The sequence below is a fragment of the Bombus huntii genome, chromosome 8 (genome assembly GCF_024542735.1).
Source record: "Bombus huntii isolate Logan2020A chromosome 8, iyBomHunt1.1, whole genome shotgun sequence".
Classification (NCBI taxonomy): domain Eukaryota; kingdom Metazoa; phylum Arthropoda; class Insecta; order Hymenoptera; family Apidae; genus Bombus; species Bombus huntii.
In genome coordinates, this window is record NC_066245.1 from 1,058,723 (window position 1) to 1,084,114 (window position 25,392).

General features: G+C 35.0%; 5 protein-coding genes across 6 annotated transcripts in view; 1 reads left to right on the forward strand and 4 right to left on the reverse strand.

Moving 5' to 3' along the window:
• Position 1: 1 nt before the first annotated feature.
• LOC126868506 (60S ribosomal protein L11) lies at positions 2-1,672 on the reverse strand. The gene is made up of 4 exons (XM_050624019.1): positions 1,501-1,672; positions 1,074-1,223; positions 851-998; positions 2-178 (listed from the first exon to the last, which is right to left on the reverse strand). The coding sequence occupies exons 1-4, from the start codon at positions 1,579-1,581 to the stop codon at positions 51-53; spliced, it is 507 nt and encodes a 168-aa protein (XP_050479976.1). The 5' UTR covers positions 1,582-1,672; the 3' UTR covers positions 2-50.
• An 8,728-nt stretch (positions 1,673-10,400) lies between these two features.
• LOC126868505 (malignant T-cell-amplified sequence 1 homolog) lies at positions 10,401-11,864 on the forward strand. Its single transcript, XM_050624017.1, has 6 exons — positions 10,401-10,725; positions 10,812-10,964; positions 11,038-11,138; positions 11,265-11,398; positions 11,486-11,553; positions 11,632-11,864. The coding sequence occupies exons 1-6, from the start codon at positions 10,715-10,717 to the stop codon at positions 11,711-11,713; spliced, it is 549 nt and encodes a 182-aa protein (XP_050479974.1). The 5' UTR covers positions 10,401-10,714; the 3' UTR covers positions 11,714-11,864.
• LOC126868490 (bromodomain-containing protein 4-like) lies at positions 11,845-15,318 on the reverse strand. Its single transcript, XM_050623989.1, has 10 exons — positions 15,000-15,318; positions 14,832-14,878; positions 14,677-14,757; positions 14,361-14,567; positions 14,201-14,285; positions 13,992-14,114; positions 13,757-13,929; positions 13,560-13,661; positions 13,285-13,473; positions 11,845-13,214 (listed from the first exon to the last, which is right to left on the reverse strand). Exons 1-10 carry the CDS (start codon positions 15,061-15,063, stop codon positions 12,018-12,020), a joined length of 2,268 nt encoding a protein of 755 aa, XP_050479946.1. The 5' UTR covers positions 15,064-15,318; the 3' UTR covers positions 11,845-12,017.
• Positions 15,319-16,028: 710 nt separating this feature from the next.
• Positions 16,029-18,097, reverse strand: LOC126868500 (vacuolar protein-sorting-associated protein 36). Of its 2 annotated transcripts, none has more exons than XM_050624009.1 (6): positions 17,859-18,097; positions 17,608-17,803; positions 17,169-17,530; positions 16,946-17,110; positions 16,660-16,875; positions 16,029-16,599 (listed from the first exon to the last, which is right to left on the reverse strand). In XM_050624009.1, exons 1-6 carry the CDS (start codon positions 17,952-17,954, stop codon positions 16,426-16,428), a joined length of 1,209 nt encoding a protein of 402 aa, XP_050479966.1. In that variant the 5' UTR covers positions 17,955-18,097; the 3' UTR covers positions 16,029-16,425. The 2 variants fall into 2 exon arrangements, with proteins under 2 accessions (XP_050479966.1, XP_050479968.1); XM_050624011.1 differs by having other exon boundaries at positions 17,078-17,110; positions 17,859-18,009.
• A 4,331-nt stretch (positions 18,098-22,428) lies between these two features.
• Positions 22,429-25,392, reverse strand: part of LOC126868487 (uncharacterized) — a 72,308-nt gene continuing 69,344 nt past the window's right edge. The window contains exons 11-14 of the mRNA XM_050623985.1: positions 25,026-25,158; positions 24,692-24,946; positions 24,270-24,389; positions 22,429-24,192 (exon numbers count right to left, since the gene is read on the reverse strand). Of these exons, the coding sequence (XP_050479942.1) occupies positions 24,010-24,192; positions 24,270-24,389; positions 24,692-24,946; positions 25,026-25,158 (691 nt within the window). The 3' untranslated portion in view covers positions 22,429-24,009. The remainder of the gene's footprint in view (positions 24,193-24,269; positions 24,390-24,691; positions 24,947-25,025; positions 25,159-25,392) is intronic.

Sequence of the window (25,392 nt, forward strand, 5' to 3'; positions counted from 1 at the left end):
GTTTATTTTTAAAATTTTTATGAAAGAATTGTAAAATACAAATATGTATATTACTTCTTCCCAGCTATAATAATACCGTCATACTTCTGTTGAAACCATTTCATTGCATCTTCTTTGGTAAGTCTATGTTGGAAACCGACTTTCCCAGTTTTCCTCCTCCTGTGAGCTACATTGAAACCTTAACAGAAGAAAATATTGCAAACTGTATATAAAAGAACATTTATTTGATTATACTGTAATATAGCTTGATTTAATTTTTACAGTTACAATATACACAAGCTAATGTATCATTTATATTAATTAAAATAAATCTATGCATATAGATTGTAAATAAAGGTAATGGTATGAAAAAATCTACTGATTTATTCAAAACTAATCATTCAGACATTAAGGCATTCAATTATATCTCTCAAGATCTGAAGGTCAAGGGCTGAATGTCTAAGTCATCTACAGAGATTTATATCCTCTATTAAATTTTTGATTAGAACAAAAAAAAAGGTCATTTTGTTAGAGAGATGAATTATAAAATAAAGTGTTCTACAGCATCAAACAGCTTTTAGTTCTAAAATTAAGTAAAAGGATAAATATTCTGCAATTTACTCTTAATTTATCAAAATAGAATTATAATAACAATATTAATATTCAAAGAAATATGAATCTAAACTGTAGCTTCATTTAAGTAACACACCCAGTATTATAAGTGGGTATGAGTTGCAAATACGAAGCCTATATTCTAGCACATATTGTATAAATATAGATACAACTTGAATATAGTAGTAACTATTATGCCAGATGTGCATATATTTAATATATTGATTTATCATAGAATATCAAATGGTAATAAACTAACCTGGTCGTCCAAGTACAACATAGAAATCCAAGCCATAAATACCAATGCTGGGATCATATTTAATTCCTAAGTCAATGTGTTCTTGAATACCAAAACCGAAGTTTCCAGTGCCAGAGAAATTTTCTTTTCTCAATTCATATTCCCGTACCTTTAAAAGGAAAAGCAAAATTGAACACTTAAAAAGAAATTAAATGTAAAACATTCTTATCAGTGATAGAATTACCTTCAATCCACGTTCAAGAATTTCCTCTGCTTTAGCACCTCGTACTGTACAATGTACTGCAATTTTTTCATTACGGCGAATGCCAAATGAACGCACAGTGTATCTTGCTTTAGAAAAAACTGGTTGCTGTCCAGTTAATTGTTCTAACACCTACAAAAATTTGAAAAATCTTAATAGAAATGAAAAGTGTTCCTTAATTTGAAAATCGTTATTTATATTAATCTATATTTAATTACAAAAAAGATTAATTTTTAAGAAACCAACTTTTATTATTAGAGATATAGAAACATATATATATATATATATATATATATATATATATATATATATATATTTATATGTCAATAATTATGATGTAATAAAAGAACACGAAGAAGTTAAAACAATTTGAAATGAACAAAATACAAATAACATCTATAATTGTTACCTTTGCAGCACGAGTGAGTCTATCACCAGATTCACCGACACAGATGTTTAAACAAAGTTTACGAATGCGTACTTCACGCATAACATTCTTGGATGAATCCTTTGGCTCTTTCCGCACTTTTTTTGCTACCACTTTCTTTACATCCTGTAAAAAAACGCTTCATTTAATGAAAACTGCTCACTTTAAATACTGTATACAAACGTAAAAAATATTCGAAATATTGATTTGTTTTATAACAATAAATTATGATATCAAGATGTTCAATCTACTCATACTAATTTCTTGAACTAGTATTATAAGCGACTATTCTATAAATCTTATAAACATCATAAAACAAATTTAGGTTATACTCGCAAACATGCTGAGAAACCTCGCCTAACTGTCATACATAAAACTTTAAAGATTAAGGTATTAATGAAAAAGAAATTGATCAATGTTAAATTAGTAAAGATGATTTCTTTGTAATATATAAACAATCTTCCTTTTAGGCATGATGTCTTTGATATTTAAAGATTATAAAATTTGTTTTCAAAACGACGACTCCACACTCACCGCCATGATGAAGAGAAAAGAACGGAACTACGCACGCGCACAAATCACGATGCATTCTGGTGAGTACTAGAAGAATGTGATTCTAAAGTAAAAAATTGCCAAATTAATAAAAGTAAATTTAAAATAAAATTAAAACATGTTGTTTATCCACATACAATCCGATAATATAAAAACAGGATTATTTAGAATATTTGTAATTAAAAGATATTTAAACACTGTTATATCTTCTATGTATAAATTATAATTGTGCGCATGTGCCATGTGATTATTATTTTTTATATAGTTGCAAATAATAGTAAATTTGAATAATTTAATGTTTTATAATTCCACGTTATATGCTAAAGTATTTAATAATATAAAAGAAATAAAAAATAAAAATTACTTGAAAAAGAAAATTAGTTCCTAGAATTAATAATATTAATAATATTGCGTTAAAAATAATACATATTTCTCAATTAATGTCTGATTAAATAATATCGAGAAAAAACAACATGTGTGTATATTTTAATTTATAATATATTTTTTTAATGGTAATACTATTTTACCGCCTCAGCCAATCAGGAGTCAGCTAGGTGGGAATTTGGCAAGATAAAGTATTACTTTAGTGTTGGTAATCATGCTTGCTTTTATATCGATAGTATTTTCATAAATAGATCTTTAAATTTTTGTAGATATATACAGAAATTATAAAAAAAATCTTTTAGATTTCTGATAGGTAAGATTTATGAAGAAATCTTTAGATTTTTGATAGAATTAGGTTCCTGATAGATAGGATCTATATAAGAGCTTTCAATTTCGTTTAAATTAATCTAGTTTTAAGTTAATTTCAGGCATTTCTTCAAAACCAGTGGAAAGAGATACACAAGATATATTTATGTACAAATATAGATACAAGATATTTAAGTGTGTTATATATGTATGTATATACAATATACATGCATGGAAAGTATTCAAGACTCTGGAGGTATAATGTCGTACAAACAGGTCTGGACACTCCTATACTGAAAATACTGACGAAACCATAAAGCATCCACTTTTTGAGTCCAAAGACAAAATTTTTGTTCTGCTCATGCATGACATGCTATGAATGTCTCAGACAGAGATACTTCACCTATCTCCGTCTATCTCGTAAGAACTTTGTTGTCTTCCATGTTGATTTCTGACGACTCAATTTTTGAGCGATTTTCCCTAGCGTGTGTCGAGACCGGTTTATATGATTGCGTTTCATACAAAACCTTTCTCCTCCCTCTCATTATTACATTCAGATATTTATGTATGATAATATAATGGTATTAAACGTAAATTAAAGTTAAATTAGATTTTAGAGCGAAAATAGCAACAATAATAATAATATACTTTTATTAATTAATACGCCATGCATCATAAAGCTTTTTTTTAACTTCATTGTTTCAACATATGTTTTACAGTTATTATGTTTGTTCTGAAGGATTTTCTAATCCTAGAAATATTTTCGGTTTATGGTTTTAGAAAAGTCCTTAGGTTTATTATGCGCTCTTAGAAATACCGGAGAAAGCTTTGATCTAACGGAAACATCCGGGTTTTCCCTTAAACAATGACATCAACTAGCAACAGGTAGGAGGTTTCCTTCCCCTCTCATCACTCATTAGCATTGACTAGAACCAATAGGCATCGCAGATCGTTTCCCTCACCTTACTAACGAAAAGTGTGAGCAACGAATCCGCTTTCTTCGCTCAACAAATCACACCCACACCGAGCTTTCCTCCGCAATTGCATGAGAGCGGAAAGTCAGTCTGTTCAGTTGCTACTTCTGCTACATCAGGAAAGTTACCTTCTTCTTATATTCAACTGTAAGGGCCTTTCTCTACTACGAAAGAACATTCAGTGCTCATCTATCGGAGTGTCATACTTCAAAGTTTCGTCTACGGCATTTATATCATACGTACCGGTGTAACTCTTTAGTGTATTAAGTGTTGGAAATATAAATTTTATTTACCTGTTAATCGCAGTGTTATACCACATCAGTCACCTCTATTATCCGTGGTGTCGATTCTTATATTCGTAACGGGAATTTACGACTCCCGCTGACGCGCTTCCTCGCGATCGCGTCTCCCCGCGATAGTTCGAAAATACATGGTACTTCGAGCCGGATCACGTGCCATTGAAAAGTGCACTTACCAGTGACCATGCAGTGTCACGTGAAATCAACATTCCATCGACTTAATCGCCTAACCAAACGAGCAGTCATCGGAAAGTAAGGGAAATTGACGTTGCTGCTAATTGGCCAATCTCCATATCGGTAGTTAGAAAAGGATGCTAGCCGCCCTTGAGGGAAGGTTGCTAGTGGGAGACGTCGTTCGTGGAAAAATAGGTCTCTCCTGTCTTCCTGTAACTGGGACAAAGACTGTGTATCTGTTGAAGGATTTTAGGTAACTAGATATTAGTGTTTATAACGGTCCTCGGGCTAGCCGATCACGTACTGCGGAGACGCGTCGGCATCTGGTAAACATCCTGCCCAGAGAATAGGATCTGCGTGTGGCGAGCTACGGGACAGAAACCGTTGGAATGTTTACTGTCACGTGTCGCTACAAATCTTTCTTTTAAGGAGAGCTATAGGGTTACTCAATGCCTTTGTTAGATGGAGAGTTCGTCCCGTTGACCGCGGCCACGTTCGGCGACTAATTGTCGCCTTGAGCCCAAGCTCACTGTCACAAGTCTCAAACAAATACAATTGGGTAGAATGACGGCAAATCGTTTAATTACAACTGTAGGTTTTAATTACAATGTTTCTATGGATTTTCCCGAGGTTTCAGAGGGAAGGCACCGGTGTCCTCTTATCTCCGACATGTACATATTCCATAGTACCAAAAGAACGAAGATTTTTGACGTCGGGTAGTTCAGAGTACCATGATTCATACGGCGTCTTACCTGTGTGTTTTGTAGATAAGATATTTTGCAGTTGGCTGTGTGTATTGCTTCACCCCAATACTTCCTGTCCATGTCGGCATCAATAAGCATACATTTAGCCATTTCTATTAATGAACGATTCTTCCTTTCAGCCACTCCGTTTTACTGCGGCCAGTATCCTGCTGTATATTGAATTTTTATACCTGCATTATGTAAATAACTCCTTAGATTGTTGCTGACGTATTCCTTTCCTCGATCCGATCTTATTACTTTAGGTATCTTGTTTAATTGATTTTTCATTAGTTGTACAAATCCTTTAACGCATTTCGTGGTTCCATCTTTTGTTTTCATCAGATATATTTTTGTGAATCATAGTTAAAATATACCTTTTTGTACTTGGAGTTACAGTCTTAATTGGGCCACAAACATCTGTATGTATGAGATCGAAAATATTACTCGTCCTCGTAATGATTCTTTAGGGAAAGGTTTTTTCGTCATTTTTCCTTTCATACACACTCGCAAATTTCTCTTATGCCGCAGTCCCTTGTCTTTATCCCGGGTACAAGGCCATTCTCTAATTGCTTTATTGCATCTATGTTTCTATGCCCGAAACGCTTATGTCAGGTATGTTGGCAGCTTTCATTGTGTTCCTTTTCCTTAATTGTACATGCACTTTCGATGGTCGGCAGTAGATATAAGTTGCTTGAGGCTTTAGCAAACACTTTTACTACTCCATCTTTTATAATACGACAACAGTCATTCTCGAAACTTACTTTATAGCCATCATTTGCTAATTTGTTCACCGAGAGTAGCTTCGAGCTTATTCTAGGTATGTACAGCACATTGTCAACATGAATGTTTATTACTTTACCGTTACTTGGGTACCTTGATGCCTGATCCTTTACCTTTTACTTGGCCTGCCTCAACTTCGTCTGCTAAAAGTACAAAACTCTTTTCATCTGGATTGAAGCTGTTGAAAAAATTTCTGCTTGCCGTCATGTGGCTCGTAGCCCCTGAGCAATAATTCATACATCTGTACGTTCTCCATTTTTATTACTCATTTCGAGACAACGTTCCTGGGAAATTTTCTCAGATGCCTTATATTCTGTACTCACAAAAGCTTGCTGTTCTTCATCAGATGTATATACTGAGGTGATATGTCGTGATAGGGTCGGAAGGAAAACTCAGATTTACTCAACGATAAATGTTTATTCACTGTAATGTCAATGAGTACACTTGTCGCAGAACTCGCGATTATATTCGGTTCGCGAATGCGCGGTTATAAGTTAGAGCTTGGATAGCTATGATTCGAGATGCGCTACGAGTGCGGACAATGATTGCACGAGATGTCGAGAGCTTAGATAATTATTCGACTCGAACCGTGTAAGTATAACGATCGTGGTATGTTGACTCGCTGTAATAGATTGACTTTTTTGTCGCGATGCTGCTGCGAAGGAAGACTGCGTTGGGATATGTCTAAGGATGCGAAAGCATTGGATTCGTTGAGAAAAGCTTTGAGATTGGCCAATTAGCAGCAACGTCAATTTTCCTTACTTTCCGAACGTAGGATATCCCCGACGAATCCGATGACCTCGTGTCCTTAAACACACCCCGTCATAGTTTTCCTCCGAGGTATCACCGGGACGGAAAGTCACTCTCTCTTGCGGTCTCATCGACAAAAAGGATTAACGCCTTACGGTCAGCGAACATTAACACAGAATCCGACTTAGATTTTTGCGAGTGCGTACGACTACCGTCCCGTTGTCCGCGGATTCGTTATTGAACCTAGGATCATTGTCATTAGTTTCTCGAGTATCTAATTACCACGGTTACTTGTCCGGTTCTATGGTAATCGTATTTGCACTAGCCAATGTCTTCTCTATTGCATAACGACGACGTGTAATCCAAACGAAGATTCGCTTCACGCCCCTAACCCTAATTCTAATGTAAACCCGACATACATATACCTCAAGAGTGTCGAAGAAAAATAGACGAGAAAGCAGAAAAATTAAGGTTTGTCGAATATTCGGAAGAATCAAAAGCCTACAGATTACTTAACACAACTACGGATAAAGTAAAGATAAGCCGTAATGTGAAACTCGTAAGGAACCCGGGACTGAAGAAATTATTCTTGAAGAACAGACTGTTCTTGAAGATACAGTAAATAAAGCTGAAGAAAACAGAGGAGATAACAATAAGGAAATTATTGAAGAAAAAGGATGAATCCAAAGACAAAGATAAGGAAAATAAAGTAACAAGTAAAGATATTCAAGATTCAGAGCCAAGGCCGGTCAATTGGCCGATTAAGGCCATATTTTAGTTTAATAGCTTGAACGGTCTTACCTTGAAGAACTGGACGTTGGTCCTGGAATCGGTTGCTACTCGTTACTGTGCGGCTGTGCGGTATAATAAATATACATGTTTATTTTATAAGATATAATAGTTTATCTATAGGTGTAATCTGTTTGTGATTCTGTTTGTGAGCGATGATGGTGTTCAATTAAATTTGAGCTAGCACAGGACGTCTGTGAAGAATTTTAAAACGATATGGTATATTCTACATGGGTATTAATAATTTCTTAAATTTCTGCAAAATAATACATAAAATAAGTCTTATCATATGTGTATAATTAAACAACGCGCAATTAACAGTCATTTTTACTTTTTATTTGTTTCTTCTTTTATTCTTCTTTTCTGAGAAATTGGACGACCAACTAGGAACTAATTGTGAAATCGTAGAATAGTGTCTAGGATTTCTTTACTAAAAGCATTGCCTAGGACTCAGTTTTCGTAAAAGGATTTATATGCGCTTTCGTGAGACATTGACAAACGGATTCAACATCGGCGCGTTCCTGCGATTTCGTTAACCCTTATTTGCCACCCCTGGAGTCTCTACAAATTGTAACTGTGATGTGTGTGTTGTATAATTCATTTTTAAAACGTACAAGCCGTCTGAAATAATTGTAAGCTAGTGACATAGTAGTTAAAATTCTTATAGATCAAAATCTATTGCGGAGCGGGTGAGGGAGAGGGGCTCCCACCCTGAGAGGACCGACCAGCGGGGACGCAGCAGAGGCCGTGGATGCGTCTCGGCGAGGTGCGCTAGGGCCGCCGCGCCCTCAGCTGAGGTTTGAAACTTAGGCGCTGGCAAGTCCAGCGCCCCGGGACCGCCAAGCAGTTCGGTTGGGGATCCGGACGGTCTTGCACGGCGGTCCCGGCGACAGGGCGCGATGTGACATGGCCGCACACCGCGCCATTAGCGGATGTATTATAGTGCGCGAGGGGGCCCGGTGTGTCGCTCGTAGCGGTTCCTGTGCCTCCTCGATCGCAACAGGGACGGTCATCGTGGAGGTTTTAGTCGGTTGGAGTCCGACACTATCAGGCCGTTTTCCCCCAAAAGCGGCCTGGTGTCCGTGCGGATTTCCTCCACGTAAAAAAAAAAAAAAAAAAAAGATCATGATCTGTACAACGCATTGTATTACGATCAAGCTTCGATTGTTTCGATTTGTAATCTATTTATTACGTGAAATTAAAAAACCATAGAATCTCTAACACTGGTATTACATTTTCATGGTACAACTTTTACATTACTGGTACAACTTTTTCATTATTTCATTTGTTTATAAAACAACGTAGGCATCACCGCAAAGGAAAAATATTGCGTCATAAAATGAGATAATTCATGAAACATGTTGATCGCGATGACAGTATTACTAATTTCCTTATCGAAATTTAATACCTTTAATATGCAAAATAAATATATTACATTCGAAAGCGACACAAAATAATATAAAATTCAAATAAGAAAAATCTGGAGGCCCTGGACCACGTCCAGGAGTAGATCTTCGTTCCTTTCCTTGACCTCCCATCTTGGCGGTGGGCGCGCACGTCCCACCCTCGGAGCCGTCCAGGAACTCCTCGAACGCTACCCATCCGCAGTTGGGCGACACGTACACGCCCACCACCACCATTCTTGCTCACTCGACCGCGACGTACCCGTTGCCGCGCTCCACCGGGACCCCGTGGGCGGGTGCTTCCAGCACTGATGTCCAGGTGACGGCGACTATTTCGTCCGTATCTCTGGTCCAGTGCGGAGCGTCCAGCACCCTATACGGTTCGGCCACCACCGCTAGGGCGACTGCGTTCTCCCTGATAGTTTGAAAGAGCAGGTCTTGCGCCCTTCTTGACCGTCCCATCGTACCTAAGAGGTTAACCTTTCAAAACTATTCTATATATCATCTATATGTCAACCCTAATTTCACAATTTATGGTCAATGGTCGAATAAACAACACGTATATACATCTTCTAAACGTATCTTTATTTATTCTTTAGTCTCCTAAAAATTAAATTATAATTAATTCAAATTATATTGCATTACGTATTACCTGTTATATCATTTTATACTCTCTTTTAATTCCTTTTTTACCTATGTCAACTTCCACGCGTCTAACTTACGATCTTTATACATATTTCACGATTTTCACAAAGTTAACCCATGTTTCGATAAATTCCCACGCTAAATCAACATCGTTATTACGTTTTCTTCTCCATCTTTCGCGCCTCCAGATTAGATACGCGTTTATTTCATTTACGCATCTTTATTACACACCTCGTCCTTTCACCCTATACTTCAACGTTTTTATCACTACCTGCTTTACGCAAAACGCTTTTCAAACACTTTCATTGACGCTTTCATTTACACGTTCTTATTTACACATTCACGCTACTTCTCCCTGCTACTTCTTACTTTATTTCACACTTTTTCTTCCACGCTTGCACGCAGCCAACGAGATATTCAAGAGATTTCTCATTGTCAGCGATAAAACAAGCTGTTTTCCTTCTTCTCGTTAGTCCTCCTGCTGCTCCTCGTCGTTATTCCACTTGCCACAGCCCACTTCTCCAGATGGATCGTCCAAACATGCTCGCCGCCAATTTATACTAAAGGAAACAAACTGGCATAACTTATAACCTATGATATGACACCTAGAATTACCTTTCGCCTATTATATTTATCTTAACCCTTTTATGGCTATATCAACCTGCGATAGACATACCCTTATGCTAAACTTCCAGATACGAAAATATCTTACACAGTCTCCACCATGCGAAAGATTTCGCAACTATCAAAAATACGCTCGTAAGACAGCCGAGAGTCACCGCGGACAAGATGTCAGTCATGAAATACGTAGAGCTCAGATCGTCCATCACTCCCCGTTTACAATAAACTATTCCGGTACTTTCGAAATTTAAATTTAACCCGTATAAAAGACCCGATTAACGTATCGTCCTTGTTCTATCCTATCGCGACGACATAGTCTTATTTCCTTATGGTCTTCCATATAGTTTTAGCAGAGCTACTACTATCCCCTAACTAGACCCTTAGGGAAGTGAAACTTTGAAAAATTATAAGCAGCAAGTATGTAATTACAGTAGCCAGTAAAATTCGAAATAAGTGTAAATCTAAAATATTACATTCTTACATTCTATAATATTCTTCTATGTAAAAAAAAAACTAACTTTCCCTCGTATAATTATATTTCACGATTTTATATATATATATATATACACTTGCGTGTCAATGTTCATGCATTGATCGGTATTTGTATTTATATAGTATTACAGCTTGAAATTCACGCGTTGCATATACCGGTTATCGTTTAAACTTTTGAAAAATTAAAGTTGACATCAAGAATTAATAAATAATTGTATGTAGTTTTTTGTACACTGATACGCTAATTCTGCAACGTTTGATATTATTTTATAAAGGGGAGAAAAATGTTTAAAAAGTATGTATGACGTTTTGTCTCTTATAAGAACATAACCTTTTTCTAACAATAATAATATAATGATATTGCTTGCTATATCTTATTAGATTCGACGAAAAAGATAGTGTTTCTGGTATACAACAATTGAAATCATCGGTTCAAAAAGGAATTCGTTCGAAGCTTTTGGAGCTTTATCCTCACTTAGACGGTCATATAGATGCTATCGTTCCAAAGAAAGATGCTTTTCGAATTATAAAATGGTAAGCTATCTCAAAAGTAATGGATTTTACGTTTAGTATTAGGTGATTTTGTTTATGTTTATTTTGTGATTAGTCACGACCATATAGAGATTATAGTAAATGCGGCAGGAGATCTTTTGTTCTTTCGTCAACGTGAAGGACCTTGGATGCCTACTTTAAGATTGTTACACAAATGTAAGCAATATCTTCCTACGATAAATAAGACAAAACAAAGTTTGATTAATAGAAAGTTAATTTCAAACAAAATATTGTTGTATTTTACAATTTATTTTGCTTCGACACAAAATTTAAACATTCTAGACCCATTTTTTTTACCAATGGAACAAGTTGATAAAGGTGCTATCAGGTTTGTTCTTAGTGGAGCTAACATTATGTGTCCTGGTTTAACGTCGAAAGGTGCAAAGATGACACCCGTAGAAAAGGGAACAGTCGTTGTATCCTTTGTTGAAATAACTAGAATGAGCTTATTTATCAATTTCCAAAATTAATTGAGCATATTAAATTCTTAACTTGAAATATAGGCTGTTATGGCAGAGGGCAAGCAACATGCTTTAGCTGTGGGTGTTACTACATTGTCAACAGATGATATGTAAGTAAAAGAAACCTAGTATAGAATATGTGAAAAATATGAAGACTGTTCTGTGCGTTATAACAATGTAATTTACAGAGTTAAGGTGAACAAAGGAATAGGCATAGAAAATTGTCATTACTTAAACGATGGACTTTGGCAAATGAAATCTGTGAAATAGAAGACTGATGTACATTGCCCAAGGTGTATTATACGGATATATTGATTGTTGTATGAATGCACTTTGTAACATTTTTGAAGATGAGATGTGCTGTGAAGTGATAATTCCAATTACGAAATTACTCTCATAAATAAAAAAGAAAAATTGTCAATGCATCTTTATTGTACAAACTGAATGTATATGACAAATTTATTATAACTGTTTAAATGCATCGATATTATTTAAATGTAATTTTACAGTTTACATAAAATCAAGAGAAATCTATAAGGGAATAGATAGAATAGTATACGGTTATAAAAAATAATTAACCAGATCCTGATTTAATATCTGCTTGGCCTTCTTGATTTTCTGAAGGAACGGAACGTTCATTTTCACAATGTCCCGATGCTGGAGAGTAAGATGAATTACTAGCATCGGAAGTTGGTGCGGAAGCGTTGCTTGAACCCGGTACGTTGTTATTAGTAGTATTATTTTCGCCAACGGCATGAGGAGATTGTGGATGGTAATGAGGACTGTGCGGGCTGTGAGGACCATGGGCGTGAGGACGGCCCATAGTATGTGGTGAATACTGCGAATATGGTTGATGGTAATACGGATGTGCGTATTGAGGATATGGTTGATGATATGGTTGTTGTTGAGAATAAGCATAGGATGGATGAGGAGGTCTTGGAGCTAGTGGAACATTTTGAGCCTGCTGAGTAGGTCCTGGTTGATATTGCTGACTGTAACCTTGATTCGGTGGAATCATTTGCGGTGTATGTGGATTAGAAACTGGTCCTTGAGGTGGAAGCACCTGTGTCCCCTGGGTTCCTTGATGAGGCGGTATCGAGTGATTAGCTAACATTCCTTGTTGATGAGGATTATGTTGTATAGGAGGAGCTGGCGAAGAAACAGGAGGCATATTCGGCGTATTTGCAGTTGCATTTGCATTTGCAGGTGCATTAGTGTTAGCAGAAACTGCTGTAGTAGTAGTAGTAGTAGCAGCAGTAGTAGTGGTAGCAGTAGTGGTAGTAGTAGTAATAATAGGTTGCTGTGATTGTAAAGAAGATGGTTGTGATTGTTGCGTCGGTGGCTGCTGTTGTTGTTGTGGATGCTGTTGATGTTGAGTTGGTGGTGGTGGTGGCGGTTGCTGTTGATGTTGAATTGGTGGTGGTTGTTGATGATGTTGAGTTGGTGGTGGTGGCTGCTGTTGTGATTGTGGTTGTGAAGACGGTGGTGGTGGTTGTTGTTGTTGTTGCTGCTGCTGTTGTTGTGCTGCTGGTGGTGGTGGTGGTGGTGGCGGCGGCGGAGTTTGTTGTTGTTGCTGCTGCTGCTGCTGTAGTGGACTAATAGTTCCACTGTACATTCCAGAATTAGATGTATGTTGATTAGAATTTCCTTGAGCTGATGAAGGTTCTGCTTTATTTTCAGTATATGGTGGTGAGGATGTTTCCTTTTTAATTTCATTATTAAGTTTTTCAGTTCCATTTGTCTTTTTATCTATTGCATCATGATCAGGAACCTACGAGGAAATAGCAATGCGTAACGATACTTGTGCATCAATAATAACAATTGTTACAGATAATACTTACATCGGATGGTGTTTCATCGTTAATAGGAGCAGGTGTTGGAGTAGGAGTAGAATTTGGAGTTGATTCACTGGATGCAGGTCCATCCGAGCGATTTTCTTCTGCACCTTTTAATCTATCTCGCCTAAGTGCTTCGTATTGTCGTTCCACCATCTTATTGAATGTTTCTTCATCTACAGCTGGTTTACAATGCTAAAAGAGGCATGTTTGACTTCGGTATTTGAATAATTATCAAATAATAATTAAGGGAACATATCTTATTAAAAATGATAACCTACCTTCTTCAATTCTTCTTGAAATATTTCGCTTGTCTCGATAAATTTACGTTTCTTTGCTTCAAATTTTTCTTCTATTTGTTGTAATTCAGCTTCGAGCTTTTTCTGTAACATGTAATGCCATGATATAGTGGATAAAATAATATATATTATATTAATATAATTAAAAATTAACTTCTTTTTTTATCGTATATATATACCTGATGCATTGTTAAAGATTGTACTTGACGGCGTAATACTTGCATTCGTTGTGTAGTAACAACTGAGCGAACATCCGGCACTACAGTATCACTAAATATCTCGTTAATAAGACGATGGTTTCGAGTATATCGAGAGTACGCAACATGTTTTACGGAATATCCATCATCTTGATCTGCAAAATAAAAAAATCATTTATATAACTTTTACTTGTCCGAATTATATAAATTTATATACCATCATCATCTTCTGCAGGTAAAATATCTATTCTTCTATCTTGCGCTGCTTGTCCTTTGGTACTGCCTGAAGAACGTTCATGACTTTCTCGATCATCATTATTTTGTTGTGCGGCACATAATGCTATGATAAAAATAATGATATATTGTACTAAGAATGTAATATAAATAAGTAGTGTACTTATTTACTTACTAATGTAAAATATTTACCAGATTTTCCTCTATTTTTAGCTGCGATGTAAGCTAAGTACGCAGGCGAATTGTGATAAGTTTTTAAACTTTTCTCATATTCAACCTATTGAAATTCAAGTAGTATTAATATGTAGTTTTACAGTTGTATAAAAATAATACCCATATATATGATCTTTACCTTTTCAGCTTCATATTCTTCGATAAACTCTGTTTTATCCTCCTCTGGTAAATCTCTCCACATCTGTCCAATAATCTTTCCTATTTCCCATAATTTTAATTCTGGATTTTGAGCTTTCACTTGATCCCAAACTTTTCTACTATATCTCATATAAGGCATAAGAGGTTTTTCTGGTGGCTTGGGTGGTTTGGGCATACGAGAATCAGCCTACTCGATATTAGCATAAAATATAATTTTGACAGATTTACAAAAGTAGTGTTACAATTTCAACATGATTTTATTAAATATTTATATTATATATTTAGAAGGTACGTACGTTTGTATTTTTCCCAACTTTTTGTGGTGTAAATCCTGGATGACTATGAGGCGTTTGAATGAATGGGCTTTGTGCATCTTTCTATAGATTGTTATAAAAATTAGCTTTACATTTTGAAACGTGTATAAGCTTATTTACATAAGAAATTTACTTACGCTATTAGTTGAACTACTGCTACTTCCACCAGAAGCTCTGAGTCTTTCTGAAATGTAGTTAATATATATATATATAACTTTTTTCTTTTTCTTTCTTTAATACGTACAGATTAAAAAGGAAAAACGGTATTTGATATAATTAAACAATTTAAGGTTAACAACACTTACGATTAGATGCAACAATATTTGAAGTAGCCATTGCCACTTGCTTATAGTTTGGAGGTAAAGCCATTTTGTACGTCAATGAGTCTTATTTTCTTAAAGGTATAACGAACACGCTCAATAACGTATAAATATTATTAACATTTGTAACGTTTGTGATAAAAAAAGAATTGTAGCGTGTTCCGAATTTCAAGAGATTCACTCAATCATATTGCTGTGACATTACAATTGTAGACAATGCTTCTTATACCGCGATAGAAATATCTTTTTTTTTTTCTAGCCTTAAACCAAAATTGTAAAGTTTGTCGAACGAGTCGAGTGAGTTGTAGGGAACGAGAATGATCACGTGATATATTGCAACGGGTTCAACCATTGGCTACTAATTGTTAGTTAATTACTGATGTTCATAAACAATTTCGCATTACTGTAGTAAACTTATCAAATTAATATCTTAATTTCCACTTTTGTATTGACCAATCTTCACTTAAGAGATTAACGTCTTAAAAAAATTGATTTCACATGGTAGAAGAATTAGGCACTATGTTCCTAGTTTATTTTTCGCTAACTTGTACATAGAATTCTTAAATAACCAATATTTTTCAATAACTTTTAACATCTGTTATGGTGCAGATATTACCTCGTAATTATTAATTTGATCTTATTTACGACCAATTCATGACGGTGATCTTCTTATAATTGTACATCAATGCTTATAACAGTTTACAATAATTTATATTACTACCAACTTGTTAAAACCACTAAATATATGTCACTACAGTTGTAAGTTAAGCCTAATTTTTCTAGTTCTCATAATTCGTTGACAAACGAAAGCAGATATTTAATATCGTATTTATTCTATATTCGCGAGAATGCCATCATTATTTCTATCAGCCTTGAAAATTAGTTTTACGGAGTGTCATCGATAAGTACGCGTTACATTTATACGTGTATTATAATCTGTGATCATCGATATTTCACTTACTTATACTTGTTATTTCCGGTTTATTCACTCGAATTCGCAAACAGTATTTCGAGTTATTGCAACAAGTAAAATATTTATTTACAAATGCGTATACATATATTGAATAATATACTGACTTATGTACATACTCTTATAAAGAATTCTTAATGATTACATTTTACTGGTTTTAATGTAATATTTATAAGTTACTCATTCGGACATTTACAAAAATTATTTTCGATTAAAATAAGTATTGATTTCAAAGAATACATTATAGATTTTGTTTCCCTTTCAAATCGATGCATTGTTGGTATAGCATATATGGCAATGCTTAATATTTAATTTTGATTCATTTTATATTGCAACATAATGCAATTCTATATGTGAAAGCATAAAGAATATAGGAGATTTTAAGTTATTTTTTACATTATGAAAGCAATACATATGATGGCAGTGAGCAAATTGGCAGTGTTAATCATTTTTTTCCAAAAATAAATTAGGGTAAAATCTTAAAGCTTCTATTGTGTCGTCTCTACATGCTTTTCCTCTTTTTTCCGTTACTAACAGTCTTTCGCGCGCTAAAAGGACTGATATACCCTCTGATTGAGCAAGTTCTTCTGCTGTTAGAGATCCTCTTTCTTTTATCTGTAAAAAAATAAATAAAGTTAAGTTTTATACAAAAACTGTTCGGACATATTTACTTACTAGATCAGCTATAACATCAACTATGACATTATCATCGTGCGATCGAGACTGAAGAACCATAACTCCGCTATCAAACACTCTCAATACTATAGGTAAACCTAAAGATGCTAATTGTCTACTGGCATTTAGTAAATCTTCCGGTGAAAGAAGTTCTAAGCCTCTAGCTCTGTTTACACGACAATAAACATCTGTTAATGTTATCATTCCCCCAACTTCCTGTGGAATGAAATTACTTAAATATTTATCATGTATTATAAATTTAGTAACGATTACTAGGAATATTAACTTTAATTGGCTCTTCTAAAATATTTGCAAGTTGTTTTGCCAATTGCTTGAAATATTCGTTACTACTTTTATACGCATCTCTGGTAACGGGGTCATCAATGCCAAGACTCATTAAATAGGACTTAAATCTAACCGTTTCATCCTCTGTGATGTCTCCTTGTCTCTCCTGCAATGGTCTTTGATTATGAATGTCAATTTTACAAAGTAATCTTGTTGAGATTCACCCGTATTTTTGCCGAGATGGTTTTTGAAATGGAAACCATGTCTTTGGCTACTTCCATGAGCTTCTTAAGATCTTGAAAAGCCATTGATATGCTTTCGTCTGTTGCTTTCTGTTGTTCCTGAAGGCTTCTTTCAATACCTATGATACCGGTTCGTGTCTTTATTTGCGGCAGAGGCTTATTAATGTCTCTGCTATTTTTTGTGTTGCTATCGGGATGTTCCAGAGGCACAATAGGTGTAAATTCCCAAATTCGTCTCGTAATAGCATCGGACAAATGTGTATGAAAATTTGGATCCAAACCTTCTTTAAATGAGAATTTAATATAGTTGCATACGCTATTATCCAACGGACCGGGCATTTTATCTGTAAAGCAAAATGTAGTATTAGCATTATTACGTAGCTTGATTTGCAAATATATTTTTTCACTAATTATAATATACCGATTGGAGCTTCAGAAAGGTGTATAACAACTTTTTTACTGCGTCCAAAGGAAAATGGTCCAGGAATTTCTTCCTCGAAGAAAACTATATGACGAAGAGATAACGAAAGGCATGTATGACCGCGTGATATATCACCAGGTCTTCCCCAAAGAAATCTGTGGCTGGTAAGTACTAATTCACCACTTTCAAAATTTGTCTGTCAAAAAGTTGAAGGTTATGTTTTACTTTGATGTTACGATTAATATACATACCTTGATATCTCCATCGTATATGCATATGCTAACATCGCGTCTTATATAAATTTCATTCGGAAGAAGTCGAGAATCAGCGTATTCAAATCTATTCATTATTTCTGAAGATTAAGATGCAAAATCAAGAGTGTTACAAAGACACGTAGAAAACAGTTTATCTCGGGCATAAACTGTCTTACTGGCAATTTTGACGTATTCTAACCGCAAGATGTCCTTCGATTTCGTTACAATTTACTTTCACTCTAACGCTAAATCGTTGATATATTTTATGTTCTGTTTATCTACGCGTTTTCTAATAGCAGTAATGTAATAGTTGATTTTATTTTCTAAGCTTTTTACTTTCGACTATGTAATTAGTACTAACAATTGCAATTTTATGTAATTTAAAATATCCACTTCATTTTAAGAAATTTAAAGATTGAAATTGGGATAACTTGCAAAATTATATATGGATATATAGACAAAAATTTATACAGGAATTCAAGGTGATAATCACGAAATAGATGACATTAGTTGTTACTTTAAATATATTTGTTTGGAATTTATTCAGTAAACGAATCGTGTAAATAGAATCGCAACCATGATTAACAATGATCATGTATGTATAGTTAATAGTACGTGATTTTCCGTGTACTTGTTACATTACACGATTGTGTATAGTGATTAACCTTTTCATTTGTAATATATTTTTTTCACAGATTTTAGCGTAAGGTTGTTTTTCGTTTGTTTATAATTAATATAGCATAATGTAATGTGTAACAATACACGTTATACCTTTCACAAGCACAAGCTCGAACGTACCTTACCTTAAGGGATATGTTACTATTATTAAAATTAATAATTTTAAATCTATACAAATTTCCATATACATTTTCCGCTCAATGAATCTATACTTTTAAATATACCGTACTTTTAAATATAACATGAAGAGATCGTAAAAACTGAAAAGCAAAATTACATACACGATCAAATTGAACTATTTGATGATATATGGGTAATTTATTTTTAGATTTCGTTTAGAAACAAGTAATTGAAGGCAGAATAGATCAAAATTACTTTATCGGAATTGATTTTGTTAAGTTTTCGTTTACATTCGTTCTGTTTACTCTTCTATTGTAAATTGAATAATAGCAAATAAAAAGATTTTTCCAACATACGGGGAGAATTAACTTTATCACGAGAAATAGATTTCTCTTCAGATTCTTAATTAATTTGTTTGTAACTGTTCTTTCCTTAACATCGATAAAACAATAATTATTAAAATTATTAGTAAATTAAAACATTTATTGGTATGGATCGTTGAAAATCATTACCAATACTTCATATATGGTTATTTGAAACGATGCAGCGTCTGTCGAAGTACATAAACGCTTTAACAATTCCCTTAAGTTCATTTAAGCAGGATAGCGTCAGCAACTTGCTTGAATATTTTTATAATCGTTTAAATTTGCACGGTTTTTGATTCGGTTTTTGAATCTGGCGACGGTACGCACGAGCATAATCCGAAATGTAATTAGGAAGGGCTTGGCAAGGATTGTTCTTCATAAAGTTTCACCTTAGTCGATAAGATACAAAGACCAATGCATATACAGGGTGAGGTGAATGTGCCCTTATTATATCACAGAGAGGCGTAACAAAAATATAAAACAATTTAAACTTTATAGTATTTTTGTATGAATCATATACGCTCATGCAACGGCTACGCGTTGCGATTCGTCCTACAATTCTGATCGCGATTTCTAAATTATAAGGCATCGTAATTCCTTTTCTCACGAATCCTGATTTTCTGATTAATCAAAATTTTATACGTGATTAACGATACGATATCTAGAATATAAATCAAGAATATCCTAAAGAACGTAAGATACGAGTGAAACAGCTGTGCCGCGAGAAGATATTATATCGGTGTGATAAAATAAATGATAACGTTTATACAAACATAGAATGTTTCAAGATAGAACATTCTGTGTATAGAACTGATTAACAATGTAAAATATTGAATTGAACTCGCGCGTAATTAAGCAAGAGTATAAGAAAGTACTCTTTGAATATAACCAATAAAACTTATTTAAGACATACATACATATATGCATATCGACGAGTTCTATTATTTAGGTGGTTAACTGTATCGTTTGCAGTACGAATCGCATTGGCATTATTATTGTCATCATCACTCCTTTTTCCCTTCTTTTCCCTATCCGATGATCGTTCGTTCTCATCTTATCTTTCACGCTATTCTTTCCTCGCGTTCTCTTTACATTCTCTCGTTTGTTCACGTTCTCTCACTTCCATTTTCTCTTGTCTCTTGCATGCTCCTTTCTTTCCTTCTCTCTCTCTCTCTCTCTCTTTCTGTCCCCCCGCCCCTCTCGCGCTTCCGCTCCAACTCTACGCTCGCTCTCTTTTATTCTCGTTCGCTCTGTTTCTCTTAATTTCGTCTATAGCTAGCCCCTGACAAAACTAAATTCTGGTAAACGAGAAGCAAGCTATTGAATGCCTTCAATATTGTTCTCTCCCTGTCTCATCGTTCTGCGCCATACGTTCAATGTATTCCAGTTTTTAACAGTAAAACTTAGTAATACGTATCCGTAACATATGCGTACACGGACGCAGACAGACGTACGTGAACAATTCCACTTACGCGTGTGTGCGGGCGCGTGTGCGCCACGTTGGTATTAAGAATAAAAGATCAGTTTTGTGCTGATATACAACAGTGTTTTGAATGGTAATTTCACTTACATGTATACAGATTATACATACGTACTACGTACGGTTTCATGAGTACAAAGTGGAACGCGAGGACGATCCAATTGATTTAGCTTCGTCGCGTCGGGTCATTTTCTTCCATTCTTTTCTTTCTCGTTTTTCTTTTTCGTCTTTTTTTTTCCATTAAGAGCTATCTACGAGTTGTATTTGAAGGAAAAGAGGAATCGATTGATTTGACTGGATCTGGATCGAACTTGCGATCTAAAATTTCCCTTTATCCGCGATTACTCTCTCTTGATTTTGTACAATTTTTTGAATTTTGAAGAATGAAGAAATACTCAATATTTCGTGAATCGATTGTTGATAGTTCATTTCATCGGCGTTAAAAATCGTTCAAGTTTCGATCGAGGTATGCACGTAATAATTAATCACAATCGTTCTCGCTGACCACTTTGTATGAAACGATGCAGAGATACATATCGTTCACGATGGATAATTTACAAATATAGTTATGGAGTTAATGAGAGTTCAGCGATATTAGTCCCATAGTAAGTTAGCGATAGAAAATATCCTGAATAAGTTCATAAGTATGGATTTAAATAGTCGGCAATTTATGACAAAAAATGTATAATATAGAGTGTAAAATTCTCTCGTAATGTAACTATACATATATATAGATGTTGTATATGTATATATACACGTGGCGTATGAGTAATGTGTACGTGTAATACGAAGAGTTAGGTTTGTTAAATTTTATCGTGTACGAAGAGGTACAAAATTTATAGGTATAGAATAGACTATGAGGTCCGAAAGGCTATCTAATTCGTTCGATTTGCGTTAACGATCCCGTTAGTCGAAGTATCGCGTGGTTTTCCATTTCTGTCGGATCTATAAACGTATCGTTAATTATAAATTAAGATTTCCATGAACATTCTTCTGTATTTCGAACAGCACGCATCATCCAATCACGATGATAATATCAATTAACACTAACGACGAAGAAAATTATTTTAATAAAATATGCATTTTTCATGTCAAATCACAAGAATAATTGTTTTCGTACCTTCTCCTAATTTCAATGACATTCCGCACAAATAATTCCGACCAAATGATAACGCGTCCAATTATATCAAGGAATAATCGAGTATTATCGTAACCTCGAACGTTCGATGGAATTGTAATGGTGCAAATTTTGTAGGATTAAGTCGACGTAAGATTTCTTCTATGAACTGTACCGTGTACGTATAAACAACCGGCAACAGATTTGCATCGACCAAGCATTGCTTGAAGATGGTGTAATTCGGTCATGTGCCAAGTACTGTCACGAACAGGAAAGAGGAGAAAGGAATCGAGGTTAACCATTTGATCGTCGAAATGAAATAACAAAAAGAGATGGACAGACTCTCCGAGAAGAAAGAAGGAACAGAAGAAGAAGAAGAGGAAGAAGAAGAAGAAGAAGAAGAAGAAATATGAAAAGGATGATCGTTGGTCGTTAGAGAAGAGAAGAATATAATCAAGAATTGCGATCAATCGTCCACGTTTGGAAAAGAATGCTCTGCACGTCGAGTACGTCGTTAATAAACTCTGTACAAACATTAACAGTTCATTGGGAACAACAACATTTACATCTTGATAAAACCCTGAAACAGAGCTTCCATCGTTCATAAATTTTTCAACGTCGCAATGAATCTTTTAATTGCGGCGCAACATTTCTTGTTTCTTTTACTTGCTCTTTTTTTTCTTTTTTTTTCTTCAATTTCTTTTATTCCTCTGTAACTATGTAGCCAGTCATTCAATGAACAACGAGCAAGATTACAACGATACGCCAGAATAGAGGCACGAAAAAAAAAAAAAAAGAAAAGAAAACATGTTTTCTTTTTTTTTACAAGTATCGTACAAAAATTAATAAATAATCCTGGCGTTAAAGAACACGATGATTATCCGACGTGGAAAAGGGTAATTTTTCTCTCTCGAAAAAGAAACAAACTGCATTCTAACTAATATCAACATAGGTACATACGGAATACATTCAGAAGATGTCTCTGATGGACATTTCTTTATACACGTAAGGAAGGTTCGATTAAGCTTTTCTAAAATGTATCGGTTTATACGTGTATTCCTTTGCAAAGGAAAAGAAACTGAGAAAGAAGAGGAGAACACATTTTTTAATGCCATCGCTAATTCGTACGGGTTGGTTTGTGCATAATTTCGTATGCAATTTGATGTTTAATTCACAAAGGCAAAAAGGATATTCCTTGGCTCTGACATTCGCCGGCCGTATACGATATCTCGATACAAATATTTGAGCCTCGTAGCGAGAATCTAGCGGTCTCGTCACAAAGTTCGTTCGAACCTTCCTCGTGGAGGGACACACGGTATGGAGAACGATGTGGATCCATTTAGAACCTACAGCGATTTGTGCTTGACGATGACTTTTGATATCGATATATCAGTCTGAAATGATTGATATCAGCTCCGTGTTACATCCCGATTCATTCTCACGTTTCTTACAATTTTGCTTGTTTATCTTCCATTTTAACGGTAACCTTGTGTCGTGATTCACGTTGGAGCAAATCGCGTGAGCTTTCGTCACGGAGCCGTCAATTCGAATCTTATCATTAGACGAAACAACATATCATGTACATCCATTTAGTACATGTACAATAGGATACGAGTTTGACATTGAGAATTTTATACCATCAAATCGAAAACGATGAATTGTAGATTTTGTTGAATTGTCATGTTTCTGCTTGGAACGTGTCGCCACACGTTTACGAGTGTGCTTTCTCGTTAGAGCATAGAGGAGAACGGTTAAAGAGAGAAAGCTGGACATTCGGTAAAATACTTACAAGTAATCGTAACGTGAATAGAAAAATCTTTCGCATTGAGGCCTTAAGTTTGTCAGCACCCTGTAAATTCACGAATTTATATACAATAAATCCAACGAATTATACGTGATCGTTTCTTTCAAAGGTCAACAAAATCATCTAGGTTTCTCTCTTCTATATTCTTTTTGTTAATGAAAATAGACTATTAATTAATACTGTATATTATTGGGTTATTCTAAAAGATCACGCAGTTTCGAACGGTCTATTTAAAAAAACGTAACTTCATTTCCTTCTCAAGCTTCTTTCTCTTGAATGGAAATATTCTCAAAAATAGGAAGACCTCGAAAATCGAAAATGCTTATCAGAATTCTCCTATTTGAAAGATTGAAATTTCTATATCGTAATTTGCAATGTTGCTCTAATTCCAAAGAAAATCGTTGAAGCATGGGAAAGTACCTAATGCTTTTTAAAAGTGAACGGCTGAAAACTCGGACGAATATCAGGATGACTCACTACAACATCGTGTCTACGTAATCCTACCGTTCTCCCAGTATACTTTAAATCCGTGCAGATTTTCGTTCTATTATATATTCGCTTTGCCAACATCCTACGCGATCCTTTCATTTCCTGAGCGGATGCCACATGGCGACAGGGCGTCTTTGAGCAGCCAACATTTGTCGCCAATGGACGAATGCTCGTCCTGCTGACGTAGGTCCCACGATAACGTGTCCGACGGAGTACGGCTTCGAATTTACACCCTGTTCATTGTTTACTTCCGCTACAGTTAGCCTTATCTGTATGTTCTGAAATTAGATTGAAGAAATTAGCATGTCTTTCTCACAATACCTAACAAATTTTATAATTAAAAATTATTCGAAACCTGCAGAATATGACTGGGAACGTTAAAAATAATTGCCTCGTTGAAGATTGGACTTTCTTCTCCCTTTTTCACAGACGTCTTCTTCTTGTGGATCTTTTTGCCTTGTTGTAGCAAGTAAACCTTTGGAACATAGTAAATGCATCATTCAATGATCAATCAGTATCTATGGATCATACGTGATCACAATAATTTCAGTTAGCCTATTTGATTTTGAAAATGTTTAATTTATATAATATAATAAATCTTATCTCTCTTTTTTTGCGTTTATGTGTATAGATTCTCAAGGGAACTATTTTGAAGGGGACAATGTACACTTTTCATTAAATGACGTATGAACATTTTTACAGAGTCAGTCTCGTTACTTCTTAGACGCACCTCGGTGCATACGTTGAGATTACAATGAGAAACAAGCACTTTATTACCTTAACGAAGAAATCACCGGGCACGGTACTGACACCATGTAAATTTCTAGCCTTCACAACCACCAGGGTGAGTCTTTCAGCCGTTTGCAAGTAGCTCAAAGAGAACATCAACTCTCCAAGTCTTGGCGTGGGCAAAGCTGATCCCAGAAGTGGTAACCACGTAGTTGCAGGTGCTCTTGAGGCGGGTCCTAGACGTAACCTAGCTTCTCCGATGAGGGATGTTCCATCACCTATACTGGTCTCGTCAGAAAATACCTTAAAAATTTCCCATGCAGATAATATCGCTTATCAAGCATTTCACATATTTCGAATTACTTTAATTAAAATAACATACTTCAACGAGAAGAGTTCTTCCAGTGGGACCATCGTCCAGGGGGAACAAAAAGTTTTCTTGATAACTAGGCGACGGACTGCCTCTATACAGCCGGGTTTTCACGTGTAATTGTCTATTCGGTAACAGACAAACTCTAAAAGAATAAATAAGTATCGACGGTTAATTTAACTATCCTTCTTTCTATGGTGGATATGTAATATTTAACCCTTTCATGTTGTATGCAATATTGCGCTTTACAAATTATTCGCTAACTAATAATTGGTTGTGCAATAATAAGCAATAATAATCGAGAAAAACAAATTTTTCACAAAATCTAAGAACTATTCGATCCTGAAACGGTTAAATTTAGATATTTCTACGATCTTTT